This window comes from Pholcus phalangioides, unplaced genomic scaffold (assembly GCF_987345545.1).
Source record: "Pholcus phalangioides strain wild (caught in Gottingen) unplaced genomic scaffold, Ppha-v1.0 ptg000015l_1, whole genome shotgun sequence".
In the NCBI taxonomy this organism is placed as follows: domain Eukaryota; kingdom Metazoa; phylum Arthropoda; class Arachnida; order Araneae; family Pholcidae; genus Pholcus; species Pholcus phalangioides.
In genome coordinates this window covers 18,021,249-18,045,471 of record NW_028301608.1, presented here as the reverse complement: position 1 = coordinate 18,045,471, position 24,223 = coordinate 18,021,249, and the positions used below count along the sequence as shown (strand labels likewise).

At 35.9% G+C, this 24,223-nt stretch overlaps 1 protein-coding gene across 1 annotated transcript in view; it reads left to right on the top strand.

Annotated features, from left to right (window-relative positions):
- Positions 1 to 18,102: 18,102 nt before the first annotated feature.
- The window catches only part of LOC149075590 (TWiK family of potassium channels protein 7-like), an 86,054-nt gene continuing 79,933 nt past the window's right edge, over positions 18,103 to 24,223 (top strand). The window contains exon 1 of the mRNA XM_089243085.1: positions 18,103 to 18,874. Coding sequence (XP_089099211.1) covers positions 18,430 to 18,874 — 445 coding nt within the window. The 5' untranslated portion in view covers positions 18,103 to 18,429. The remainder of the gene's footprint in view (positions 18,875 to 24,223) is intronic.

Sequence of the window (24,223 nt, the reverse complement as noted above, 5' to 3'; positions counted from 1 at the left end):
AATCATCCAACTTTCTAGAGAAAAATCATCCAACTTTCTAGAGAAAAATCATCCAACTTTCTAGAGAAAAATCATCCAACTTTCTAGAGAAAAATCATCCAACTTTCTAGAGAAAAATCATCCAACTTTCTAGAGAAAACTCTTGCAACGTTATCAAGATAATTATCTAAATTTCTGGTGAAAACAGGATTACTCAAGTTTTCTGAAAAGAATCATATTATGCGATTCGTACAATAATTCAGTCTAACCATGCAATTTCTTTAGACGAATCATCCGACTTCATGAGAAGAATCGTCCAAATTTCTGGACGAAAATTATATACATTTTTTGAAAAGAACCATTCAAATTCTTGAAAATAATCATTCAACTTTCTTGTTAATTTTTGTTTCTTTGCAAATTCCAAAAAATGTCGAAAGTAATAATTAGAATGACAGATGCATTGTGAAAGGTATTAGAACTACTTAATCGTACATGAACTTCGTATACATTAGTTTGTAGAATTTCTAACGAATCGGCAGGCCTACATACCGGAACGAGTGTTCTGAGTGCATTCTTTAGTTCTATTATGCATGGCCCTAACGTATTTATGTTGTCAGAGTTGTGCTTGTTTATGTTCTTGCAAGTGCCTTCCTTATTCTGAAGTGAAGATGGTAAATGCTTGAATTTTCATATCATGTTAAGTGTCATGTTGAATATCTGTCTGCTCTCTGCAGAGAGATTTTTGTAATTCAGAGACCAGCTCGCATTCGCTTCTTGAATTTGGCAAGCCGCAGATAACCAAATTCACTCGAACACCAATGTGCCCCCACAACAGGGTTCGAACCTGAATTCTCACTTTTTCTTTCCTATCTGGATGTAGGCCTCCTTAATCCCCCCCCCCCTATTTTTCTGATGCTTTTACTATCCAATTGACCCCAGCTAAGCTAGTTATCGTATCATAATTGTAAAATATTGTTCCAATCTCAGCTATAAGATCCATCTCACCTCCCATAACGCTTACGAATTGTGCTGAATTCAAGAATCAAGCATTTTTCATAGGAAATCGTGTAAATCGGCGCAGTGTAAGTCAGAGCACCCCTGTATATCACACAGCTATCGCGATTGCAATTATTATCAATTCAATGATACCTCGGCTTACGGAGCGTTTGGTTTGGAATATAATAAATGCTTCATTGTATGTTTAATTGGCGAAAATTCTTCTGTGGCAAGTCAATGACCTGTATTTGAAAACGACTGAAAAGTCCGCTTGAGTTTCGCAGAGAGAAATGAATTGAAAGGTATGCCAGCAATATCTTTGCCAAAAAAGTCTGTATTGTTATTGAGAGTGGACTCGGATATAGGTCTCATCGTTTTTCTGATGATGTGTGTTATTGACCATTTCCGTGTTAAAACCGCTATCTATGGCAATAGCAAGAATGAATCTGAATTCCTGATCTAATGAGACACGGTTGGAGCATATTTCAAAAGTACGCTCGAAAAGCTGAACTTTTTTTGTTTGTATGGGTGACACGATCTTTGATGTGGTGGCAGTGAAACGGGAAATAATTTTTTGTTCACCGACGTTTGAATACTTTCTTCATTTTTGGTCAGTAGCACATCTAGAAACAGTAGAGTTTTGTTGCTCTCAAATTCTGCTGTGAGTTGTATGTGGGGATCTATTTCATTCATGACCTGCAATAAAGTCATGTTGCCATCTGAATTTTAGCGCCAGTCATCATCAGAGTTTATATCACTCGAACTCGAATTATTTCATGTTTCCCTCAGAATCTTTCTCCTAAGAGATTCGCTTTCACTTGTCTTTCTGAAAGATTTGAACAATGCAAAATAAAAGATATAACTAATAGAAAATGCATCAAAAAGTCACATGTTTTTAGAGCACGCTCTCTTCCAGTTGGATATCAACATAGACAGTCTGGGCATTTTACGCGATTATCTTTCCTATCAGTATGTATGCGACTTAGAAATAAGCTGACCAAAACACAAATGGATCGGGACACCTACTAACCTAACTGGGGTTTTTGTCACACCAGCTTTAGCTAGGCTAGTGTTGTTTGTATATGTAGTGTAAATACTCTTCAGTATCTCATCTTCTTTGGAATTTTCATCAATCCAGTTCTGAAAAAAGCTGTGCAGGTCTTAGACTTTGGTCAGTTTTCGGCTTTATTGTACTGCTCCTTGGTGTTATTAAAAAAAATTTTCTTAAATTTTGGACAGTATCTAGAATGAATCAAACGATTTTCAATAAAAAAACATTTTGGTGTACGAATATTTCGAGTAACTAACTTGATTCCGGAACGAATAGTCTTCGTTGGCCGAGGTATCATTGTATAGACCTAATAAAAATCAGAGAGTGTTTCGGGTTATAAAAACACAGCACTCAAATAATAACTTGAGACGTTATAAACGACCATCCATTAAATAAAGCGTACAGAAATGGAATTGGAGTGAACCCTGGTTGAAGTACAGTATTTCGTTTGCGATACACACAAGTGTTGATAGTAGATAATGACTCCCTCTCCCGTTTTTTTTTCGATTCTTTCTTCAAAGTAATCAGAGGCATCAATTTATCAGAGCCCCGGAGTGTATTTTCTTCTGGAATCATTCAATGCATTGAAACATTGTTCCGGTGGCAAAGGTGTTGGTCACCTCCGGGAATCTGATCTGACCTTTTTCCCTAATTAGGTGGCAATTCGGAGTGAACGTGACACTCACTTGTCTTAAGATTTTTCTCTTTACTCTCAACTTGATAAAAGTTTAGAGGATAACCTTTTATTTCTATCTTATTTATCTTTCTTTCAGTACTTAAGCAACGAGAAAAACTCGAGTTTTAAAGTTGCTGTATAAAAAAAGATCTGCTAATTCCACAGCTTTGAGAATTTTACGGGTTTCTAAACACTTATTATTAGGGCGAGGATTTTTACGGTCGAAAAAATTGGTAAAAAATGCATTTATACTCTAAAGAAACAAAATACGGCCTAAAATTCTAGAAATATGTCGTATAGAGCAGCATTGGCGTACGCAAGGGGAAGGGGGTTGTTGAGGTTTTAAACCCCCCCCCCCCGAACCAAGATTATAGTGTTATTTTGCAGGGAAAAAAAGTAAAACCCCCCCAGAAGGAAACAAATCTGAAACCCCCCTCGAGAAAATTCTGAGTACGCCTATGTAAAGCAAAGAGAGAGAAACGACGAATTTCTTTTTCCTTTTCTACATTTCCGTTAACATTAATGTTGGCAAAATAATATCAGAATGAGTAGTATTGATGCAATTAATGCCATTAAATAGATTGGTTGCGTTGTTGCTTAGACTGATTTTTTTTTCGTTTTTTCAGTTCACCAACTACCACACGAATATCGCAGAATCAGTAACATAGGTTGACTCAACAATTCGGGGACCCGTGGATGATTGCCCAGGTCCATCGTCCCGATCGCTTATGAGAAGATAGGTGTTTGGCGACTATATTTTATACTCCTGTAGTGCGTCTTAGTCCGTCTAGACGGCACAACTCCTTCACGCTTCTTCTTGCACGTAGTCGCTAGCAAAAAGTTCAGTTCAACCTTGTACTGCTAATACGTAAACATGTCTTCTTCCTTGTTGAGCTCCTGACTTATTATTAGGGCTGGGAATCGATTAAAATTTTCAACTGTCAATCAAAAAAACTAAATCGATTAATCAAATATTTTCAAATATTATTCATTCATAGCGAATAGTGTTAGCAGCTATGTAATATTAATTGATGCTGTAAAATCGTATTCCTTTTATTTCACGCATCTATCCACTCAACGGATGTAAATAAATATAGAAATAGATTAAAAATTAAGGCCGTGCCCGCTTGAAGCTATTTAATACTAGTGGAGAAATATTAAAACACTAAGGGCTGGTTATCTAATGAGACCTACCCAGAATCAATTGATGAATCAATTTATAGCCATGCTATCATACAGAGGGTTAAAGGACAGTGGGACATTGAAGGACCACTAAACTACCTTGGGAACTAGCAGCAGGTCTATTTCAAAACATTTTATCGCCAGTTTGAAGATGGGGATGGGGGAAATTGGTAATATCGCTAGAATGAATTTACAAATATCCCCACAACCAAGATCATCTCCTCCAGTTTGAATATTATTCTTGTGTAAGTCTTTCATTAGGAAAATGTTGAGGAGGAAAATCCATTCAATTCAATTCAGAAAAATATGAAAACATTCCTTAATGTGACCAACCAAATCATGAAAAATGATCTATACCGTAAAAATAGCGGAAAATCTAATAAACAACAAAATGTTTAAAACATTTTGAGTCAGAAAAACAAATCTTAGCCCTAGATATTATTTTAAAACCCCTCAACTTCCGATGCTCCTGTGGAAACTTATGAATTTAGAATCCGAGATGGAATCGCAAAATGTATAGTCATTTTCTGACAAACAAATTATTTTTCTTCACATTTCGCTCATTAAATTGACTTGTTCGCGTGTCAATAAGTATAAAATATGCTGAAAATATAAAATAACATGTACATTTGTGAATGTCATTCATTATGGAATGGTGACAAATGCAAACCGGTATAGATCACTACTACTACTAAACCATACATTCCAAAAAAGCGTTTTTCAAAAAGGGTGATTTTCTTGGTTATTAAAATAATTTTGTGCATAAAAAAACTTTCCAGTGTGTGTATGTTCCTTTATTTTTTCCCAGGTTTTGACCTAGACTATAAATTTAACAATTTTTTTTCTGAGAGAGTTGAGCATGTATCAATTTTTTTCCACTGGAAAATGTTTAGTTATACTTGTAGTTGGTGCTCTAAAAGTTTCATGTATTTACATCAACAGGTTTTCGTGATATGATAATTTTACGGTTGTCCTTAAACTTCTATGCTGCTCCTTAGTAAGTTAGTAATGCTAATATAGTCGCACATACGTTTGGCTCTGTGACATTAGACTAGGTCCATATACGTTTTGAAAGAAAGCAATGTAATGTATTACAAGATTACAAAACACAAACACACACACACTCACTCACTCATACGAATAAAGACTTTTGTGGTATGTCATTTTCGAAAAATATTTATAAATTTCTTTTTTTCATTAAGAAAGCAAGAAAAAGTTGTTTTGGAGGTGAATTCAAAATAGTTGAATATTATAGAATAGAGAGGGGGATTAGAACGAAGAAAACTAACTGAAATCGATCAAAAACAAGAAAATGTTTACTTACTTATTATTTGCTTATCCAGGGAGATAAATTGCCAGTAATGGTACAATTAAAATGTGAAATGTGAATTATAGCAGAGCTCCTTTCTCTGCGGGGAAACCAGAATCAGTTTCACAGTTGTTTTTTCTTCGTAACGTTGCGAAAATTCGCTTACACTGAGAAATTTCTCCAATTCCACTATCTTATCATGTAAATCTTAACCGTAGATGCACCTCTGGAATTTCTAATGAATTGGTTGCATGCAGGAACATGTGGTGTTATAACTATATTCAGAGTTATGCTTGTTTCGTGTTAAATCGGTGCTACCATCTGGCTTGAATGAAGTCATTTTCACTTTGAAGTGTGAAAACGATTGTTCTATTGCAAATTTCACCGATACCAATCCATAAATTTCCAAAACAGCTAAAAATGTTGTTCTCGTAGCTTGAAAATTCCAGAAGTTGAAAACTTGTTCAAACATTTTTTTAGTATCAAACTCGCATGGAAAAGAACTGATAGAAATCAAAATGACATGAAATTAGGAGAAATGCATTTCTAACATATGATATATCTTTCAATATTACGTTGTTAGATATTAACGGAACAATAATTAAATGAATAAGCAATAATTCGTGCTGTATTTAGAGCGTGATATCGCAATAATAATTGTTGAACATTCTACTGTTGAAAAGTAAAAACAAAATCCGAATATTAATAAGTGCAGCGCGATATTTATTCAAGCAAAAACAGTTTCCATAAATAAACGCCGTCGCTGCAGCGGCTGCTGGAAATAATTAAAAATGAGTAATAGCTCTATAATTGTTGCATTATTCAAAGTAAATTGCATGCAAATTAGCCAGAGAAACGGTTTCCATATGTTTATGCTTTTGCATTTCTTTCCATGTCATTTTTTTTTCTTTCTTATTTTATTATTTCCTCTTCCTTCTTCCGGATTTCTTTTATTTTTCTGTGTTCCGCGAAGTTTTCTATCAACTTCTCGGAGAGCGTTGAAATCGTAAACTCCAGTCCAAGCTGTTTGGGCCCTTGCCAAGAAAAGGGATTGCCAAAACTCTCTCGCTCTATAACCGACCCCTCCCATAACACACTCTGTATTATACATTTTCCTTTTATTTTTCCTTATTTTTTCCCGTATTTCGTCCATCTCATCCCCCTCTCCCCCGTATTATCCACCATCCGGCAATATTCCCTCGTGGGACACGAGGAGCAGCGGCAGCGCTTCCGTGCAAGTAGCGAGAAGCAGTAGCAAGTAGTGAGAGTGACGTGACCACAGGGCGAGGTGCCTCCTTGTCGCGAAATCGAAGGCATTAGCATTGCCTCGGACGGAACGTGCATCTAGCTGTATGCGAAGCAATGTAGTCTCATTCGTATACGCTTTTGATGATGCGATTCCCCGAATAATAGTTTCTTTGTAAAACGCCAGGTCAAATAATAATAGCGAAAGTGTATCATTGTTGTCAGAGCGGCAAAAATATTGCAGCCGAGGAGGCGACCTCAAATGCAATTTTAGAATGCGACCTACCTACGTAGAAAACGTATCAGAGGTTACTATACCAGCGTTTCTCAACCTACGGTTCGCGGACCGCAGGTGATCAGCAGGCAGACGTGATAATTTATTTCTTACAAAATGCAATAATTGTTCAGTTGTGCAACTGATGATATTTGTAATATCCTTTTGGGTAAAAAAAACATCATACAAACCACATACTTCGGATGGCCATATTTCATTGAGAAAAATACGGGAAACTGAAATCCTAACTATGTTATATAATTGATTTCAGCTAAAACATGCAATTCGCTGTGAAATTGACAATTATTGCTGAAATTTATGGCAGGAGCAAACAACAATAAAATATAAATTACAAAACGAACCAATTCTATGGAGAAAAAATTTGGAAAAATTCTATCTTGAATACTACATACGGGGCATCACCAATTGTAGCCAAAAAGGCTACCAAGAGTCGGAAAAATTGCAAATTATTGCTGAAATTGTTGAAAAAAATCACAAGTGGGAAGGGAAAGGAAGGTCAACGGGAAATCTCAGTGAATTGAAATATAATTCCTGGAAGAAACCTTGAAATGTAACATATATGGGAGACGGATATCCACATGTCTTCTCGTCATAATTATGATTATAGCATAACATAGTTTATAAGTTGCGAAAATTCCCTTCATTTACTATCTTAGTAGAGGTGATAAATTCAAGTGAGCTTAATTGAAAAAACACCACATTTGTATAAAAAATTCGGACCGACAAAAATACCAGAAAGTTCTCTTAAAATACAGGTAATATGGTCAGACTACACATAGTCGTCCGCCAATATGTTCCAGACAGTCTACTGGTACTTAGAAACACTGTACTGCACTAAAACTCCTTTTAACGGACACCCCTAAGATGCTTTCACCCCTATTTTACGGCAGAATGATAATTTCCCTTGTATAATAATTGCATGCATTTGAGATCCCTGATTAACGTTCATCCCTCTTTTACGGACCAATTTATTTTTTTCTGTCGTCCGCAAAACAGAGGTTTTCTGTATATGGGTTAGTGCTCACAAACGCAGTGAAACAAAAACACATCATGAGTGCTTTTAAAGTGAAAATGTTATCATGCCAAACAAAACTAATTACTATCTATTAACACGTATTTAACCATCCAAGTGCGTAGATAATCCAGAGTAGGAGTGACTCTAGGGCCAGTGTAGGCCAAATCAGGGGTAAGAAAAAAATTATAATAACAAAAAAATGAAAGAAAGAAGTGGGGAATGGTTTTGTGAGTAAAATTGAAACTATGAATATAATTGAGTGGAATTATTCACTGAGAACACTGTGGTTTTTTATGTATACTCTTGAGGACTTACACAATAATTCAAGAATTTTCCTGTTCATTTTATACAGGTCGGTATTTCGCTGGAAGAAGATGCCGAAAAGATGACTCTCATAGGATGAGAATTTTACGTCGACACGCCGCTGTGTTCTGAGATTTACCTTTTCTCAGTAACAGGAATATTTTTCCTATTGTACCATGTCTTGCGGAGTATAAGCGGCGTTATCCAAAAAAGAAAGGGTTTTCGAAGTCGCGATCTGCTAAGAAACGAATTTTTCTAGACCGGGGAGATGTGCGAATATTGGCAACGACAAATCAAAGAGGAATAGAGAGATCCATACGCCATTTATGCGTATCAGTTAAAGATATTTAAAGCATCGCCATTTATTTGAATCCTCCGTAAGGGGCCGTTCAAGTATTACGTCATCATCGATTGTGGGGGGGGGGGATCCGATTTGCTGACTTTTGATGACAAGGGGGGAGGGGGGTTTGGATAATGCATCAGCCACCCTTTATGAAAATATGAGTTAGGATTCAGAGGGGCAGAGCTGATGACGAAATTTTGATGACGGGGGGGGGGGGCGGGGGAGGGGGTCAAAAATGGCTAAACATTTGCTTACGTAATATTCGAACGGCCCCATAGCTTACCACGGGGTTGTTGAATTCTAACTCAATTTACATGTTAAAAAAGAACTACAATTTTGATGTTGGCATGTATCGAGAGGCTATCCATACTTAGATGAAGTCAGCCATAATTTTTTACAGGCAGTGCATCATACATTTTTGATAGTTTTTTGCTTCTTAAATATTGCTTTCGTTTTTGTTTCTGAAATTTTGAACGTATTTGACATCCATCTTTTTTACATGGATGTCCTTTTTTCAGCCAATTGTATTCATATCTGTATAAGAGTTTAAATAAACTGACTCCAAACATGAAATCGAACGTAAGAAATAAAGCCAATCATTGTATTTGCAGACTATTGTATCCATCTGTGAAGCTCCAAAAACACCCACATCATTTCTGAATACAAGTTTGTTATTGGAAAACTTCTCTAAATTGTATTTCTGGATTTCTCTTTATCTTTCCATGTTTATAGACCTTCATATATCGAAGCGATAACCGAACATGTACAAAAAAAAAACATACACACACAAATAAAGTAACCCCCCCCCCCCCCCCTGACTACCGGCGGATTTTAAAGTACCACTGACTTTCTAATCCCGTAACATTCCTTACATTTCACTGTTGGGTGTTGGTATTCCGAAGTATAAAATCTGTATAATTACTTAATGATTACCAGGTGACGGCAAAAGTGTGGGATTATTAGTTATTTGAATATGGTAAGCAATAATATTCAGTTAAATATGTCGCCCCTGAAAAAATGTTACAGTTTTGTGTGATACAGAAAAACACAAATGTTTCCCCGCAAATGTATATGTTACGGTAAATGTGATAAATTCGGCATTTGTACATAATAAAATGGTTATTTTGCATAAATCGCCGAGCATTTCGGTAAAATTGATAAATTTCATTAAATTCATCATATTTACCGGCAACTACGCATAGTACCCAAGAAATGTCGTTGGTAAACATGAAAAATCGTATTGTATGGTACACTATACATCATTGGCTCCCAAAGTGTCGGTCTTGACTTACCCCAGAGCGTTACGTCAATGAACTAAAGGGGTCGTGAGAGATTCTCCAAAGTAAAAACGTCCAAATAAGAAATTCATTTTTATTTTAAAATTACGTCAAAACTAAAAAAATATGTTCACTCAGCTGAGCTAGTTACCATGTATCATACAATGTATTTTTACAGATTATGCTTGTACAATAATCAATATATTAAGTTAATAACTTAATATATTGAGTCTCAGAGAGCCAATTTCAAAATTGTATATTTATTAAAAAATTAAAAGCACAGAATATGATACGTAGAGCCCAGAATTTCAGGAAAAATACCATAAATACCTGTTTTTGCCTACTTTCAAACGTTTACTGTAGAAAAAATATATATTTTTTTTTAAATTTCTGCCGTAAATTCCTATTTCGATATTGTTATATGTTTTATAGACTTAATTTACAGGCCTTATTCTGAAGAACTTAAGAGGGTTGCTGCACGATCTTGGTTTCCCGTGCTTTCCTATGGGAAAAATCTCCTTCCTTTAAGGAACATTGAAAATTTTTTCTATTAACATTGAGCACTCAATTTTTTTGTCTCAAATACAATGGATATTTATATATAATTTAACACGAGCATTTAGGATTTTAATTATTGGTTGTTTTTTCATGAATTCTAACTTCAACAACATTCAATGAGTGGTGTTTGAATTTATCCATATTTTGTGGTAATCCTCGCGTTAATGTTTAAAATACCATACTGTTGAGAAACGCGCAGTTTCAAGACATTTAAATGAGTAGTGTTCGAAAAATGTTCCTTATCTAACAAAAACTTAGTTATGAAAAAGAGCATAGGGAAAAGATTAGCATATATAATGCCTGCCAGCAGTTTATATTAAAATATTTTTTAAATATTTCTATTACAGGGTAAAACAAAAATGTGAACATAGTTTCATAGCATTTGAAATATTGAAAAATTTGAAAATGTGTATTTTTGGAAAATTTGCGTACACCAATCCCTTTTAAATGTTTTTAGCGATGGGAACTTCAAAATATTTTTGAAGTTATATTATTATTCCGTGTTCCCGGAACAAGTCGATTGATTCCGGTCTGATTTTCTTCATCGTATTTCATGGAATGGAGGTTCGGAACTTCTCAAACCTGTTACTTAAGTAATCAGTAAATACATGTGAAAATTATGGGCAATTTGATTAAGAAATTGAGAGAGAGAGAGAGAGAGAGAGCTATATCACAAAAATGTGTTGATTCGCCTACCAGAAAAAAAAGGTTTTTACTAGCGTGCTCCGCTGTCGATCTAAAACATTAATTTTTTTAATTAATGAACATTAAAAGAATGTGCTTTTCCTCTTTTTTAAAAGAAATTATGTTTCCAGTTATATTTTAATAAAATTTATTACAACTGAACTAAATTATAGGAAAATTTGATGCAGTCAAATATCGGTTAATGTAATTTTAAATCTTAATTTTGGTCGCTGGAGAAATTTAGTTACGTTTCGAGTCAGTTTAGGTTTCGATTTTGTTCGCGTCTGAATAAATTAGTTTCGTTTTTTAGCGTCCTCTATTTTTTTAATTTGAATATTAATTTCTACCTCTACACGCATACATTTTTTGGTCCCATTTTTTCAGATTCTTTTTGTTTACACGAGAAATCAATTTTTCGATAATTTCGAAAATGATTGATTATTTGTAAAATTTTGACACGCTTATAAACAATCGGATGCAGGTATGTCCATCTGATTATTCTATAAATGGGCACAACTTTTACAAAAATCCTGGGAAATATCGGTGAATGTGATTTCTCCTGCTTTCGTATGGGGAAAAGATGTATATCGTTTCATTGTCAAAAATTACGTTTTTGAACAAGTTTTGTTAATGCTTAGATTTCCAATGTAGAATCATTTTCAAATCGTTATAGCGGGCCCGACTATATTCATCACACATACTAATTTTTTTGACATGTATCAAATTCGTCAATTACACTAGGGTAATATACATAACCACAGATAAAGGCGATATAAATTTCGTTTTTATCAAATTTACAAACGATACTTAGCTATTATGTACACTGCTGGCCACCGTAAATGCAACACCCTGAAGGAAGCATGCAAATAATATGAAATTTACAACATGCATTAGCGGAGGTGAGATATGCAAATGATTAGAATTTCAGCGCAGACGCACATCACGCGCGCCTGTGGCGCCACTTCAAAGCGCTATTTAAGGCTTGGAGATTTCGACGATTTGAAGTACGGCAATTGTGTTTTTCTTGTGGTTTTTTCAAAAAAACGATCAATTATGCCTCGTAGAAAACAGCGATCATCTTTTGATCAAGTATCCGAGTTCGACAGAGGAAGGATAGTGGCCTACCGAGATTGTGGATTATCTTTCAGGGAACTCGATAGTCGTGTTGGACGAAACCAAACAACTGCAATGCGGATATGTGATCGTTGGATGCAGGAAGGTACGACGGACCGACGTGTTCGATCGCATCCACCTCAGTGCACCACTTCACGTGATGACAGGCGTATTGTGCGTATGGCAGTGACGGATCGCTCAGCCACATCACGAACCATAGCACAGCACATTCAGTCTGTACCGCATCATCCAGTGTCTGCGCGTACCATTCGACGCCGTTTACAGCAGAGTAGTCTGTCCGCAAGACGTCCATTGCTTCGTCTACCCTTGACGCAGAACCACAGACGTCTCCGCCGCCAATGGTGCGATGAAAGAAGGATGTGGACGGCACAATGGAATGAAATTGTCTTTACTGACGAGTCACGCTTCTGTCTGCAACACCACGATGGTCGGATTCGAGTCTGGAGACACCGTGGAGAGAGGATGCTGAACAGCTGCGTTATGCACCGCCACACTGGTCCTGCACCGGGTATTATGGTATGGGGCGGTATTGGATATCACTCTCTCACTCCTCTAGTACGCATTGCCGGTACTTTAAAAAGCCAGCGCTACATCTCCGAGGTGTTGGAGCCAGTTGTCCTTCCTTACCTTCAAGGCTTGCCCACAGCCATATTTCAACAGGATAATGCGCGACCACACGTGGCACGCATTGTCCAAAGGTTCTTCGTCAATCGCCAGATTGAATTGCTTCCCTGGCCAACTCGCTCTCCGGATCTTTCGCCGATAGAAAACATGTGGTTCATGGTTGCTCAACGATTGACCCAGATTACATCCCCAGCTGCCACACCAGATCAACTTTGGCAACGCGTGGAAGCTGCTTGGTCTGCTGTACCCCAGGAACACATCCAAAGTCTCTTTGAATCAATGCCGAGGCGTGTGGCAGCGGTGATCTCCAACAATGGCGGCTACTCTGGCTACTGATTTTGGCAGGAACCACACTTCACAGAAGTCTATAAATTTAATCATTTGATGCTTGGTCAACATGTTATCTACAAAATAAATATTGTTGCGATATCTCTTGTCTTTCTTGGTGTTGCAATTTGGGTGGCCAGCAGTGTATAATCACCGGTAAAAGTGATACCATGAAGATTGGTAAGTATTTATAATAACCAATTTAAATCACTTTTACAGATTTGACCTTTCAACGAATTATGGTTTCTATGCGATAAAATGAGTAAATATTCATGCAACTATATTATTTAACATATTTGAAGTTGCATTTTTTATTTTTATTTAAAACGTATTAATTAACCAGGTAAATTAATTTGTTGTGTAGCTGATAGTTTTTTTACGTAAATAAATTGTTTTTATATAAGCTTTAATTAGAACTGAAATGACCAATCAAGAAATTTACATAACCCATTTTTTCATAATATGGTAGACGAAGGATAAGAATGTGTTTTTCAGACTCATCGCGCATCACATGAGTAACGTAATACATTTAAAACTTATGAAACACAATATTACAAAAACGATAAAATCACACTCTTCTCTTGAAATTGTATTTAATCATGTATTTTACTAATTGTCGAGTGTTATAAAAAAAAATATTGTTTGAATTATAATTAGTTCTGTGTGATTTAACAGTACAGAAACGTAAAACAAAAGATTAACAACCTAAAGATACGTCATTATTAATTCCTTTAAAGCCTGGAATTCATTTCGTTGGCGCTGGAAAACGGGACGGAGAAAAAAAAAATGGAATTTTTCCCATTATTTCTGTCTTTTCCTTCCATTTTTTTTTTCTCCCAGATCCTTTGCATTATATATGCGAACAAAAGATTCCTAACCTGACTGACAACACAGCATTGTGGGAAAGCAGAACAAAGCGACGGATAATACACCACACACACATGCAAATACACAAAAGAAATACAACTGAAACATGACAGATGGGCATTAATAAAGGCTTTCCGGGGTAATATTCATGAAAAAAAATAAAATAAAAATAAATAACCATTAAATTACGATGAGCCTTGAAAAAAAGTGATAATTCTTTTATTAAATTTTTTTATTCCATCTGGAATGTATTATATTGAAGAACATCGTTTCGGTTGATAAAAAGAAATGAATTTAATAATTAGACGTCAAGTTATCGGATAATCACTCATTATTATCACTATCATGATCCTTAAATATTATACCTATTTTTTTTTATTTTTACGTGAATGCATTTTTGAGGTTACAAATCAGATGAATGGAAACTTTAATTAATCAGGGTAACTAACAATAATACAGGGTGGGAAAAAAGTCCGTAGAAACTTTGAAAATTCATAAAAACCGGAAACATAACCGAAGTAAAAAAACGGTTTGCAGGGTTAGCATCGCTGTCAAGAGAAATTTTTTGACAGGAAAAAAAATAACTCAAAACAGCCGACAGGTGGTGCTGACATACACAAGTGATCAAACAAAAGATACCCAAAAAACGAACAGAATGCCCTATATCGTTTATTACAGCAGTATGTGTTCCACGTGACCATCACAGCAGGATAACACATTGCAGGCGAGTCACAACTCCAGCAATGACAGAGTGCAGCAGGTCCATATACACGGTTTACAACGGTGAACTGCTTGTAGATTAGGATCGCAAGTTCTCATAACAGTCTCCTTTGCATATATTTCCACCGAAGTCGCTCGTACCAGTACCACCTATCGGCTGTTTTTTGAGGGGTTTCTTTCCTGTCTTAAAAAATTGTCCTTGACCTAGCGATGTTAATTCTGCAAACTTTTTTTTTAAAGCATTTTTTTTTAAATTTATTTTTAAAGTTTCTACGGCCTTTTTGCTCACCCATTACATGAAATTATCGGTATTGATGTTGAACATAAAAAATTAAAAGATAGATTTGTTTGTATAACCAGTGTGGCTAAATCTATTATAGGTACCCCTGATTAAGAGGTAGCCCGGAGAGTACATATAGTTTCATGCATATACATTTTAATGTGCTTCCGAATTCTTGATGGAATTATTATCAATATTAAAACCATTAATGGATTATTATTAAAAATTATTACCTGGAATTATTTACGAATTTTAAGGTATGTATTAAAGGTGGCCATTTTGCTAATATATTTTCCAGCGTATTAGTGCGTTGTGACATTGTCTCCAATAAATCAATTTCAAATTAGCAAAATTTACGCGTCTCTTAATTGCAATGAAAGAAGTTTAAAACCAGAAATATTTAGATAAAAGTTAATTGAAATATAAATTTTAGAAATTATTGATTTTCCTTATAAAATATCCAATCCTGAAGGGGGAAAAAAGTCAATATGCAGTTTTAAAAGTAAGGAAAATTATTGAAATATAGAAATTAATAGATATATATATCAGTTATAAAGCGGCCTCGGAAACACAACCGGTATTATTTTCCACAAATCTCTGTTGTTGATCCAAAATTGAGAAAAAAGGAAAGAGAAGTTGATCGATGCAGCTAGTCATCTACCAAAATATTGTAAAACAATCTCTGCTGATTCATCATTATGAAGCAATTTCATAAACAGGGTGATTATAAATTCATGGGGGAAAACTTTAATAGATGATACAAACATTTAGTTGCAGAATATGCGGTCGAACCGCAAAAGCCGTATAAGGTGCGTTTAGAGAGTTTTTGCACTACAGCACTTCACTATAAAGCAAATATAATTTTACGACGGATTTTCTGCAATAGGAAAAGCCAACCATTCGATTGTGCAGGGTATTGCAATATGGTAGACCTTCTCATGGTGCAACCTGGGTAACGCAAATACTACCACAATCTATTATGTCGCTTGATCATTGTTTGAAGCATCAGATCCTTGCACCAAATGAAAAAATTCCAGCCATCCTCGGATGGCTCACATCAAATCCGTCGAAAAAATTAATATGATACCTGTTTTTGGTGAAGTTCTATTGAGTAATCTCTAAAAACACTCCACACTCTACCGCATTTGCTATGGCGATTTGACAGCACATTCTGTGACCAAAATACTATTTTAGTGGTCTTTTATTATCTCTTAAAGTTTGTCCCATGAATTTAGAATCATCCTGTTCATTAATCAAAAGAAAAACGGCTCCAATTAATCAACGAAACGAATCAATAAACTGATGAAAAGGAGTTTTTGTTCTCACAAAATACTAAAATTTATAAATAAACGTTTCTTCACTTTACTGTCATTGTACACGTTAAAAGACTCGAGCACTTGCGCATAAAAATCCTCATGGTAATCATCATTATCACTCCTGTTTTCTAAGGGTTAAAACCTGTGCATGAACAATATAGGGTAAAAAATTAAATAAACTGACCACCACTGTATCATAGGGGGGTCAGTCCAATGGAGGTTCTCGCCTGGATTCTCACACGATGAGAGCCCAGCGCGATGCCCACACTCCACACAGCGGCTTTAACCGAAATATTGCGACATAATTTCTGTGTCGATAACAAAATTCATTCGAAGCAGATCATTCCAAATTAATGAAAAGCGCACAAACATGCCAATCAATCAGGGCAACCAATCAATAAACTGATAAATAGTTGAGTTTTGTTCCCACAAAAAAAAATACTCCATTGTGTATAAATAAACGTTTCTTCTGCCATTTTACACGCCAGAAGACCCGAGCACTTTATGCATAAAGGTCATCATCATCACCATCATGTAAGTATGTACCTACCCTATGTATATGTACACGTATTCAATTTTTCTCTCGAACCTATTAATGATGTTCCACTTTAGTTATTTTTTCTACTCTTCAGCCCCTCTTAATTTACCATTCGCGATAAAATTTGGTCGCATAAATTTGCTATTACGGCTCTTTTTCCTCCTGGTTTTTTTAGGGTTAAGTGGGAAAAAAAGATAGATGTTTTTTTTTTCCCTTTTATTTCCTTATGATAAAAAAAAAAACAGGCTTTTTTTTTCCTCCCGTGAGAATAGAGCCACCGTAACCTAGTCATTTTGGATTGAATAAAGCTTCGGCAATCTCCCGCCAGTAGTCGCCACTATTCCCGATTCCGGGTCGATTGGGAAGAAGCCCTTCGAAGAATCCTTTGCAGATGCCGGTGGCAAGGCTCACACACTCGACCGACCGAGTGGTACCCGACGCGAGCTGAGCGCGGCTGAGTTATATTATACAGCCCCCCCCCCCTCTCCGAATAATATTTGGTGATAGTGGTGGTGATGGTAGTAGCAGTTTTCTATACTTGAACATCTGCACTGGAAGATCGAATATACGCCGATCGTGGGGGGAATAATTCAACATGGACCGGGTGTCCTGAGAGGATAGAAATCCCCCACCGACTGTCACGGACTCGCATGTGTTTTTCGGTTCATATATCTATTGGATTTTTATTTCTCCTTTTATGATTGTGTGGTGTTTAAACACATCTCACGTGTTCTATCACGACGGTGTTCGAGAAAAATGACTGGTGGCGACGAAGTTTAACGGCAGTGTTTTTCAGGATATAACATAAAACAAAAAGTGTTCATTGAGAACGGATACGATTGGATTACTATTGGAAGAATCAACGATGGAACCATTATAGTCAATATCGGCTATTTATTATATGTAAATTATTTTAAACTATTCAATAATCCGTCTTGAAATAGAAATCGGTCTCTACGGTCGTTAAATATGAATTATTTCGTGATAATGTAATCAAAAATCATAATGTTGAACGCTTTTTTTTAAAACATTCATGGATTAAAGTAGATTTTGAAAAAGTCAAAAATAAAATAATTATTTATATTAATAATTAATAATTTATTAGTAAACGAAAACAATTCATGGATTAAAGTATATATAAAAATAAATTAATTATTTAAATTTTGATTAAATCAACGTTGACGATTATGGATATTCGGTGACGTGAAAATGATCAATATAAAGTTATTAATTAAACGTTTTCGTATTGTTTTGATCAAAACTTGATCAATAAATCATCGTTAATTAAATAATTATGTTATAAAATAATTTTCTTGCGAGTGTTATAGTTTCAGTTATAATACTTTGATTTATGATATTTGTGGTACAAATAATGCATTCAATAGGGAAAGTATCATTTTGGATGGATTTGTGATTCGAAATATTTACTGATTAATTGTTAATTATTACTCTATAGGTATAAAGATAAAAATTTTAACTATAAATTAAATTAATCAAAAAAAAATTAATAGTCATATTATAGTCTTTTAAAGGGTTCGTCTTCCGATTCTATAAATAGTCCCATTGAATATACTAACAGTGGAAGAAGAATCGACGTGATGTGAAGTGCTACGACGCCATGACTATGTTGTGATTAATATTGTGACAGTGCATAGTTATTATCATATTTATCAGAGGCATAATATATAAATATATATATTCGAAATTCGTATGGATATGAATCGCACGGGCGGAGGCGTCATCATAGGAGCCAGTAGGTCCCGTAAAAGACCGAGGTCCAGCAAATGCGGCGCGTGTTGCCGGAGGTTCACGACGTTCATCTTCTCGCACGTCGGTCTGTGCGTGTTGGTGATCGGATATTCGGTGATGGGTGCCTTCGCTTTCAGGGCCCTCGAGGCCCCCTACGAAGACAGCAAAGCTCAACAGGTGGACGTGCTGCGACAGGAAACGGTCCGAAGACTTTGGGAGATCACGGACAAACTGAACGTGCTCTACAAGGAGAACTGGACTCGCATGGTCGCTCACGAGGTACGTTATTTCCAGACCGAACTCATAGCTGCCATCAAGGACGGCTACGACGGCAGGGACGGTAGTAGCCAGCAATGGTCACTTCCCGGTGCTTTCCTCTACTCGCTCACGGTCATCACGACTATAGGTGAGTCAATCTCACTAACTTTTTCTCTTTGAATATTTTTCTTCTCAAAAGCAGCCAAGTTTATTATTTGAAAAATTTTGCTTGCATTTGTGTGGTATTCTATTTGGCAATTCTAAAATTTATTTTTATTTCTTTATTAATCCCCTGTGCCAACCTTTATGAGCCAAACATGGCTGTCTTAAGAGCATCATGGTCTTTGGGCAAAAATAATTTTTCTGAGGTCCTTTACTCGACTACAAGTGACTGATTTCCAATATACAAGCTTAATCTGAAAAATCAGGTCTCGTTGTCACGAGAACCCTTCCGCACTAGAGGCCCACGGGTCGCGCATGGGGGAGAGCCCATGTGTTGCGATGGCAATAACGCTTAGGGCAAAGGCTCTTAACCTTTTTGTTGCACAGACGCGCTTTATGTCAATAAGACGAATGACAACACTCCCCCCCCCCCTACCCTTTGTCAGAAAGGTGAAGGTCACGTACGTCTTTGGAGAATAATATTCATCTCATAATAATGTAAAAACAGCAAGGTAATTTTTGTATCATCCAAGCTCACGAAAATCTTGATCCTCCGATAAAGCTCTGTACAAAGTTATTTTTGAAGTCCTGTTGGAAGTGTCTATACTCTAATGTTGAACTGCTGCCTCTCGATATAACGACAGTCCCTCTACATCATTATTTTTTCTCGGTTCACAGAATATCGTTATTTCGGGATTTCAATGTATTTCCCCTAACTGAGGGTTAGCATAGCAATTCTCTCGGCGATATATGAGGGGAAAAATAAATTATGCTTATATAATTCTGCTTTTTCCAACAATAAACTGTGGGTATTCTGCCTTATTAGCCCTCGTGGTCGGAGGAGCCGTGTCTGCGGAACATCAATTTAGAAACGCAGTACTAGATTATTTTAAGCTGATAATACATACACACTTCGGAATGGGTTGATAGCACGCAGAAGTATGTGCATTTATTAAAATCGTAATTTTTTGAAATTATGAGTGCATATAATTCCTCTACATGGTGCATATTAATTTGTAGCTCATGTCATAGAAAAACGTAATGAAATTTATTTCAACCATATGTAAGCGTCATGAATTTTAGTTATTTGGTAACGTTATCGTGTAATTCCTGTGTTATTCGATAAAAACTATAGCATTATAGCAATGGTTCTCAAATGGACAATATCGCCACCTGGGGGATGATGATGAAATGATCCGGGGGGGGGGGATGATAGAAGGATGTTATGGGTTTGCTTGAGTTGGAGGGGGGCGATTAGAGAAAAAAATTCTGAAGAAGTTGTGTGAGATAGAACAAAAAGTTTGTGAAACTACACGCTGGTTTTCAGATTTACGCTGAATCTAGTTTCTCAAACGCTGGCCTCTGTACGCATGTCGCATACCTCTGCTCTATCTGTAACAAGATAAAAATTCCGAAACCGATAGGATGAAAATTTTTCATCCTTGAATTAGAAAGACGAAGATACCTGGCGGATATTTCGATGGAAATCTTACGGGGAAACGGGAGATAAAATAGTTTACGGCGACCCTTGGCATTTGAAAGATGATTTACATCCGAGGAAATCGGAGATGCCAAAGAATCCATGGAATTTTCTCAAAGTTTTGAGAGATTATTCGACCCGCATACATATAATATGTAGTTTTTGAATTTAAGAAAAAAACAGTAACGCTTCATGATACTTAAGTAAAGTGCCGATGGTATTTTGGCCGATACTTTTGATACAATAGATAATGTTCTGTTGTCGTGAATTCTTCCCCAATCAACGCGTTCTATAGTAGAGGAAATCCATATGATAATACAGTACCATATGTATGTATGTATTGCCCCCCAACATGAATGTCATTATGGTATTCATGTTGGAAGCAATCGAGTCAATCCATAATCAGATGAATGGTAATGATACTTTTACGGGTAATATAAAGTAGTACTACACTTTCTTAGAAATGTGTGATTCTTTATTGCGAGTCATAAGTTTCAGTTATTGTATCTAGGTTCTATGGACATCTGTTTTTTCTTTGTGTTTTCTTTTTAATGGGCATCTTTATTCATATACTACAGGCATACGATAACAATCCAAAACCACGTAGGAACATCTGTGCGCAAATGACATCCGTAGCTACTATAAGGAGATGTTGCGTCACACACTTTTAAAGCAATCCCGAACTCAGCAAGCATGAAGTCACAATGCTGTTTAAATACGTACGTTAAGAGGAGCCACACATACACTCAGAACACACACATTCCGGCATGTACCGATTCGTTAGAAATTCCGCATGCACTGCATAATTGCTACTACTGCTTAAACAGTACATGCACGTCGTACACATTCCTCAGTGAAATTTCTGATGAATCAGTACATGCCGATGAATGTATGTTATGTACGTGTGTGCATGTACGTATGACCCTCTAACGTATTTATGTTGTCAGAATTGCGACTTCGTGCTTGTTGTGCTCGGGATTTCTTTAACGCTGGAAGGACCACGCCGGTCATTTTGACCATTTTTGACATTCTCGTTCGATTTTCATGATGAACTAAATCGTTTTAGAACGTTGAAATTTTATGAATTTTCCCAAAAATGCTTGAATATTACGCTGTATAACTATTATAAATGTAAAAAAAAAACTGGTCGAGATAATTTTAGTTATACTTGGAAGGACCATCACCAGTCAATTTGACCGGTAACGTTATAATCACTTTCGTTGCCACCAGCGGCGCATATTTCGTTGAATCGTGGCATCAAATTTCTAATAATATAGATATGCTCACTTCAGCTAATATCCCACAAGGGACAGAGCGGGGACCATGTTTGGTGTTTGAATAACTTCAGCTAATAGAAATCATCCTTAATCATCAACTAATTCACGACAAAAATAATAAGTCCAAAAATGTAGTGATGCAAATCATTGAATCATATCTGAAAAGCTCTTAGAAATTTGAGCACGTACTGATTGTTTTTACTTCATCAATACTTTCTGAAATACTACTTTGGAAGTTATAATAATAAAATGTAGAAAAGAAAATTTCATGTGGCATTCACATCAGGGACAAATTTACATAAAACGCGTTTACGCATAAACACGTTACATTTTGTGTTTTCTGGATAAGGAGAAAGAATAATCTTCGTTCCAGAAAGTATAATATTACTTTATGCTACCCGTCCCTACTTACGTTGAATGTATTGAAATATTGAGGTACATATTCTCAAAGTCAGAAAAAATTTCTGAAACGAGGACCGTAACTAGGATTTTTGACGCCCGGACAATATTTTGCCGTTCCTACAACTTTAAAATTTATAATGTTGTGACGGTGTTCATTGTTCCCACCTAAAACTGACGAGCAGTCCCCCCTTCCCCCCCGCTCCCTCTAGTTACGGCCCTGTCTGAAACCATTGAGTTTTACAGAAAACCAAAATATTGTGTTTATGAGATGACTCGACAGAATTCCGTGGGCATATCGTTTATTTGTCGGTGCTCGTTTTCCGAAACATTCGACGTAGCTTCAAGAAATGCCTGGTCTATTTGCAGAAAAAAATAATAAAACTGAAAAATTTAATTTTCTTCGTGCTGAAATTCAATACTTTCTAAAATACTCTTTATAAAAAATTCAATACTTTTTAATTCAAAACAAGCTATAAAGCTTGTAGATCATTATTTGTTCAGGAATCAGAATTAGGTCCCACTATGCAATAGCAAAAGGAGCGATAAATCTTCAACGCGTGAAATATCTGCGGCAAATGTATTTTTAATGTAACGAAGGTATTGAAAAGTGTAGAAAGTATGATGAGGGAACGCAGCTGTAGTTATCATGATTAGAACGTAAATGTTTTATTTGCCAGTTAAAATGCAACGAGGAACTTTTTTGATAGGTATTATCCTCTTCAAACCTGCGCCAAAATCGTTTGGGTGTAATCGTACGTCAAAGTAGCTTCGCAATCAAAATGGCCGCTTCCGTCGTTCTAGCGTTAAGAAAGTGAACAGAATGGCATCATTCACAGGAAAGCGTTACTAAACCGGTGAGTTCCGTAAGCTGTTGCTTGTATGAGAAACTATAGCTGAAAATACTTCTGACATTTATTTAGAGATGTTCAGAATGAATTGAGTTAGGAGATGATTCTTTCGGTAGCGGTGGGTGGGGCGGCTCACTAAAACTCGGATACTAATTTAGGGGTTCAACAAGGGCAAAAAATTGGGACGAGCTGATTTTTAGGGTGTTCGTTTGGTGATGTTTTAGGTTTGTTGAACTCTTTACGGACAAAGAACATGGTGACGGAAATAACTAACAATGATTAATCGCGTCTGCGACATGAAAAAGAAAGAGGAACATATGACAGTCTCGTTACCTTATTTTTAGTTTCACTTCTTATCTGTAGAATGGTTTTATTCTGAACTTTCGCCGATAACAGCCTCCTCGTATTTTACTTCTGTACATGTGAAATCTCATGATTGATATTATTCTTAATCACTCCTTGCAACAAATTCGGACAAAAATATCTTTATTCGCATGACAAAAAATACAGGGTTATTATAATTAAGTGTGTTCCCGTACTCTGAGTAGTTTCTCGCTAAAACTACTCATCCGAATATAGCCAAATTCTCATATTTTAATGGCCCGGAAGGGGGGGGGGAGATATAATATAGGCAATAAAAGTAGTTCAATGTTTTGACCACCAGGTGAATAAGTGGCGCTTTTTTTATTGAATTTTTCCGTAACTCAGACCTATGAACCACCCGTTCTGTGATGTAGGTATTCCATCGAAACTTGGTATACACACTATATCGACCATGTAGAAAAGTAAAATTGAAAAAGTGCCTCTTGTATATATTCACCTGGTGGTAAAGAAAAATTGAGCCATATTTGTATTGAATAAAAATCTCTCTCCCGTGGAGACATTATCTGTCAACATTAATGGGTCGAATTATTATGTGTTGAATAATTAACCATTATATCATTAATAATTATTTGATAAGCTCATACATCAGTGCGTATTAAATAATTTCCAATTTTAATAAGCGGAAATGTCGATTTGAATGGAACCAAAAATCTGATATGAGATAGCACTTTGCTTAAACGAAATCACAGCTCCAATTTCAACTATAAATAAATAAATACATTTCATTCATTAACTTCCATATTTCCATTTCTTGCGATGGTTCTGATGTAATCAGATACGAATTAATGGGGAGAAAAAAAAAGTTTTTTTCTAGATTTAATTAATCCGTAATGATGGCAATTTCATCGTATTTATTATTATTATTATTTTTTGATAACAAAAAAGAAAATACTACTTCTTGGTCGATAACATTAATCTTTACTCCACTTAATGATTCATTTCGC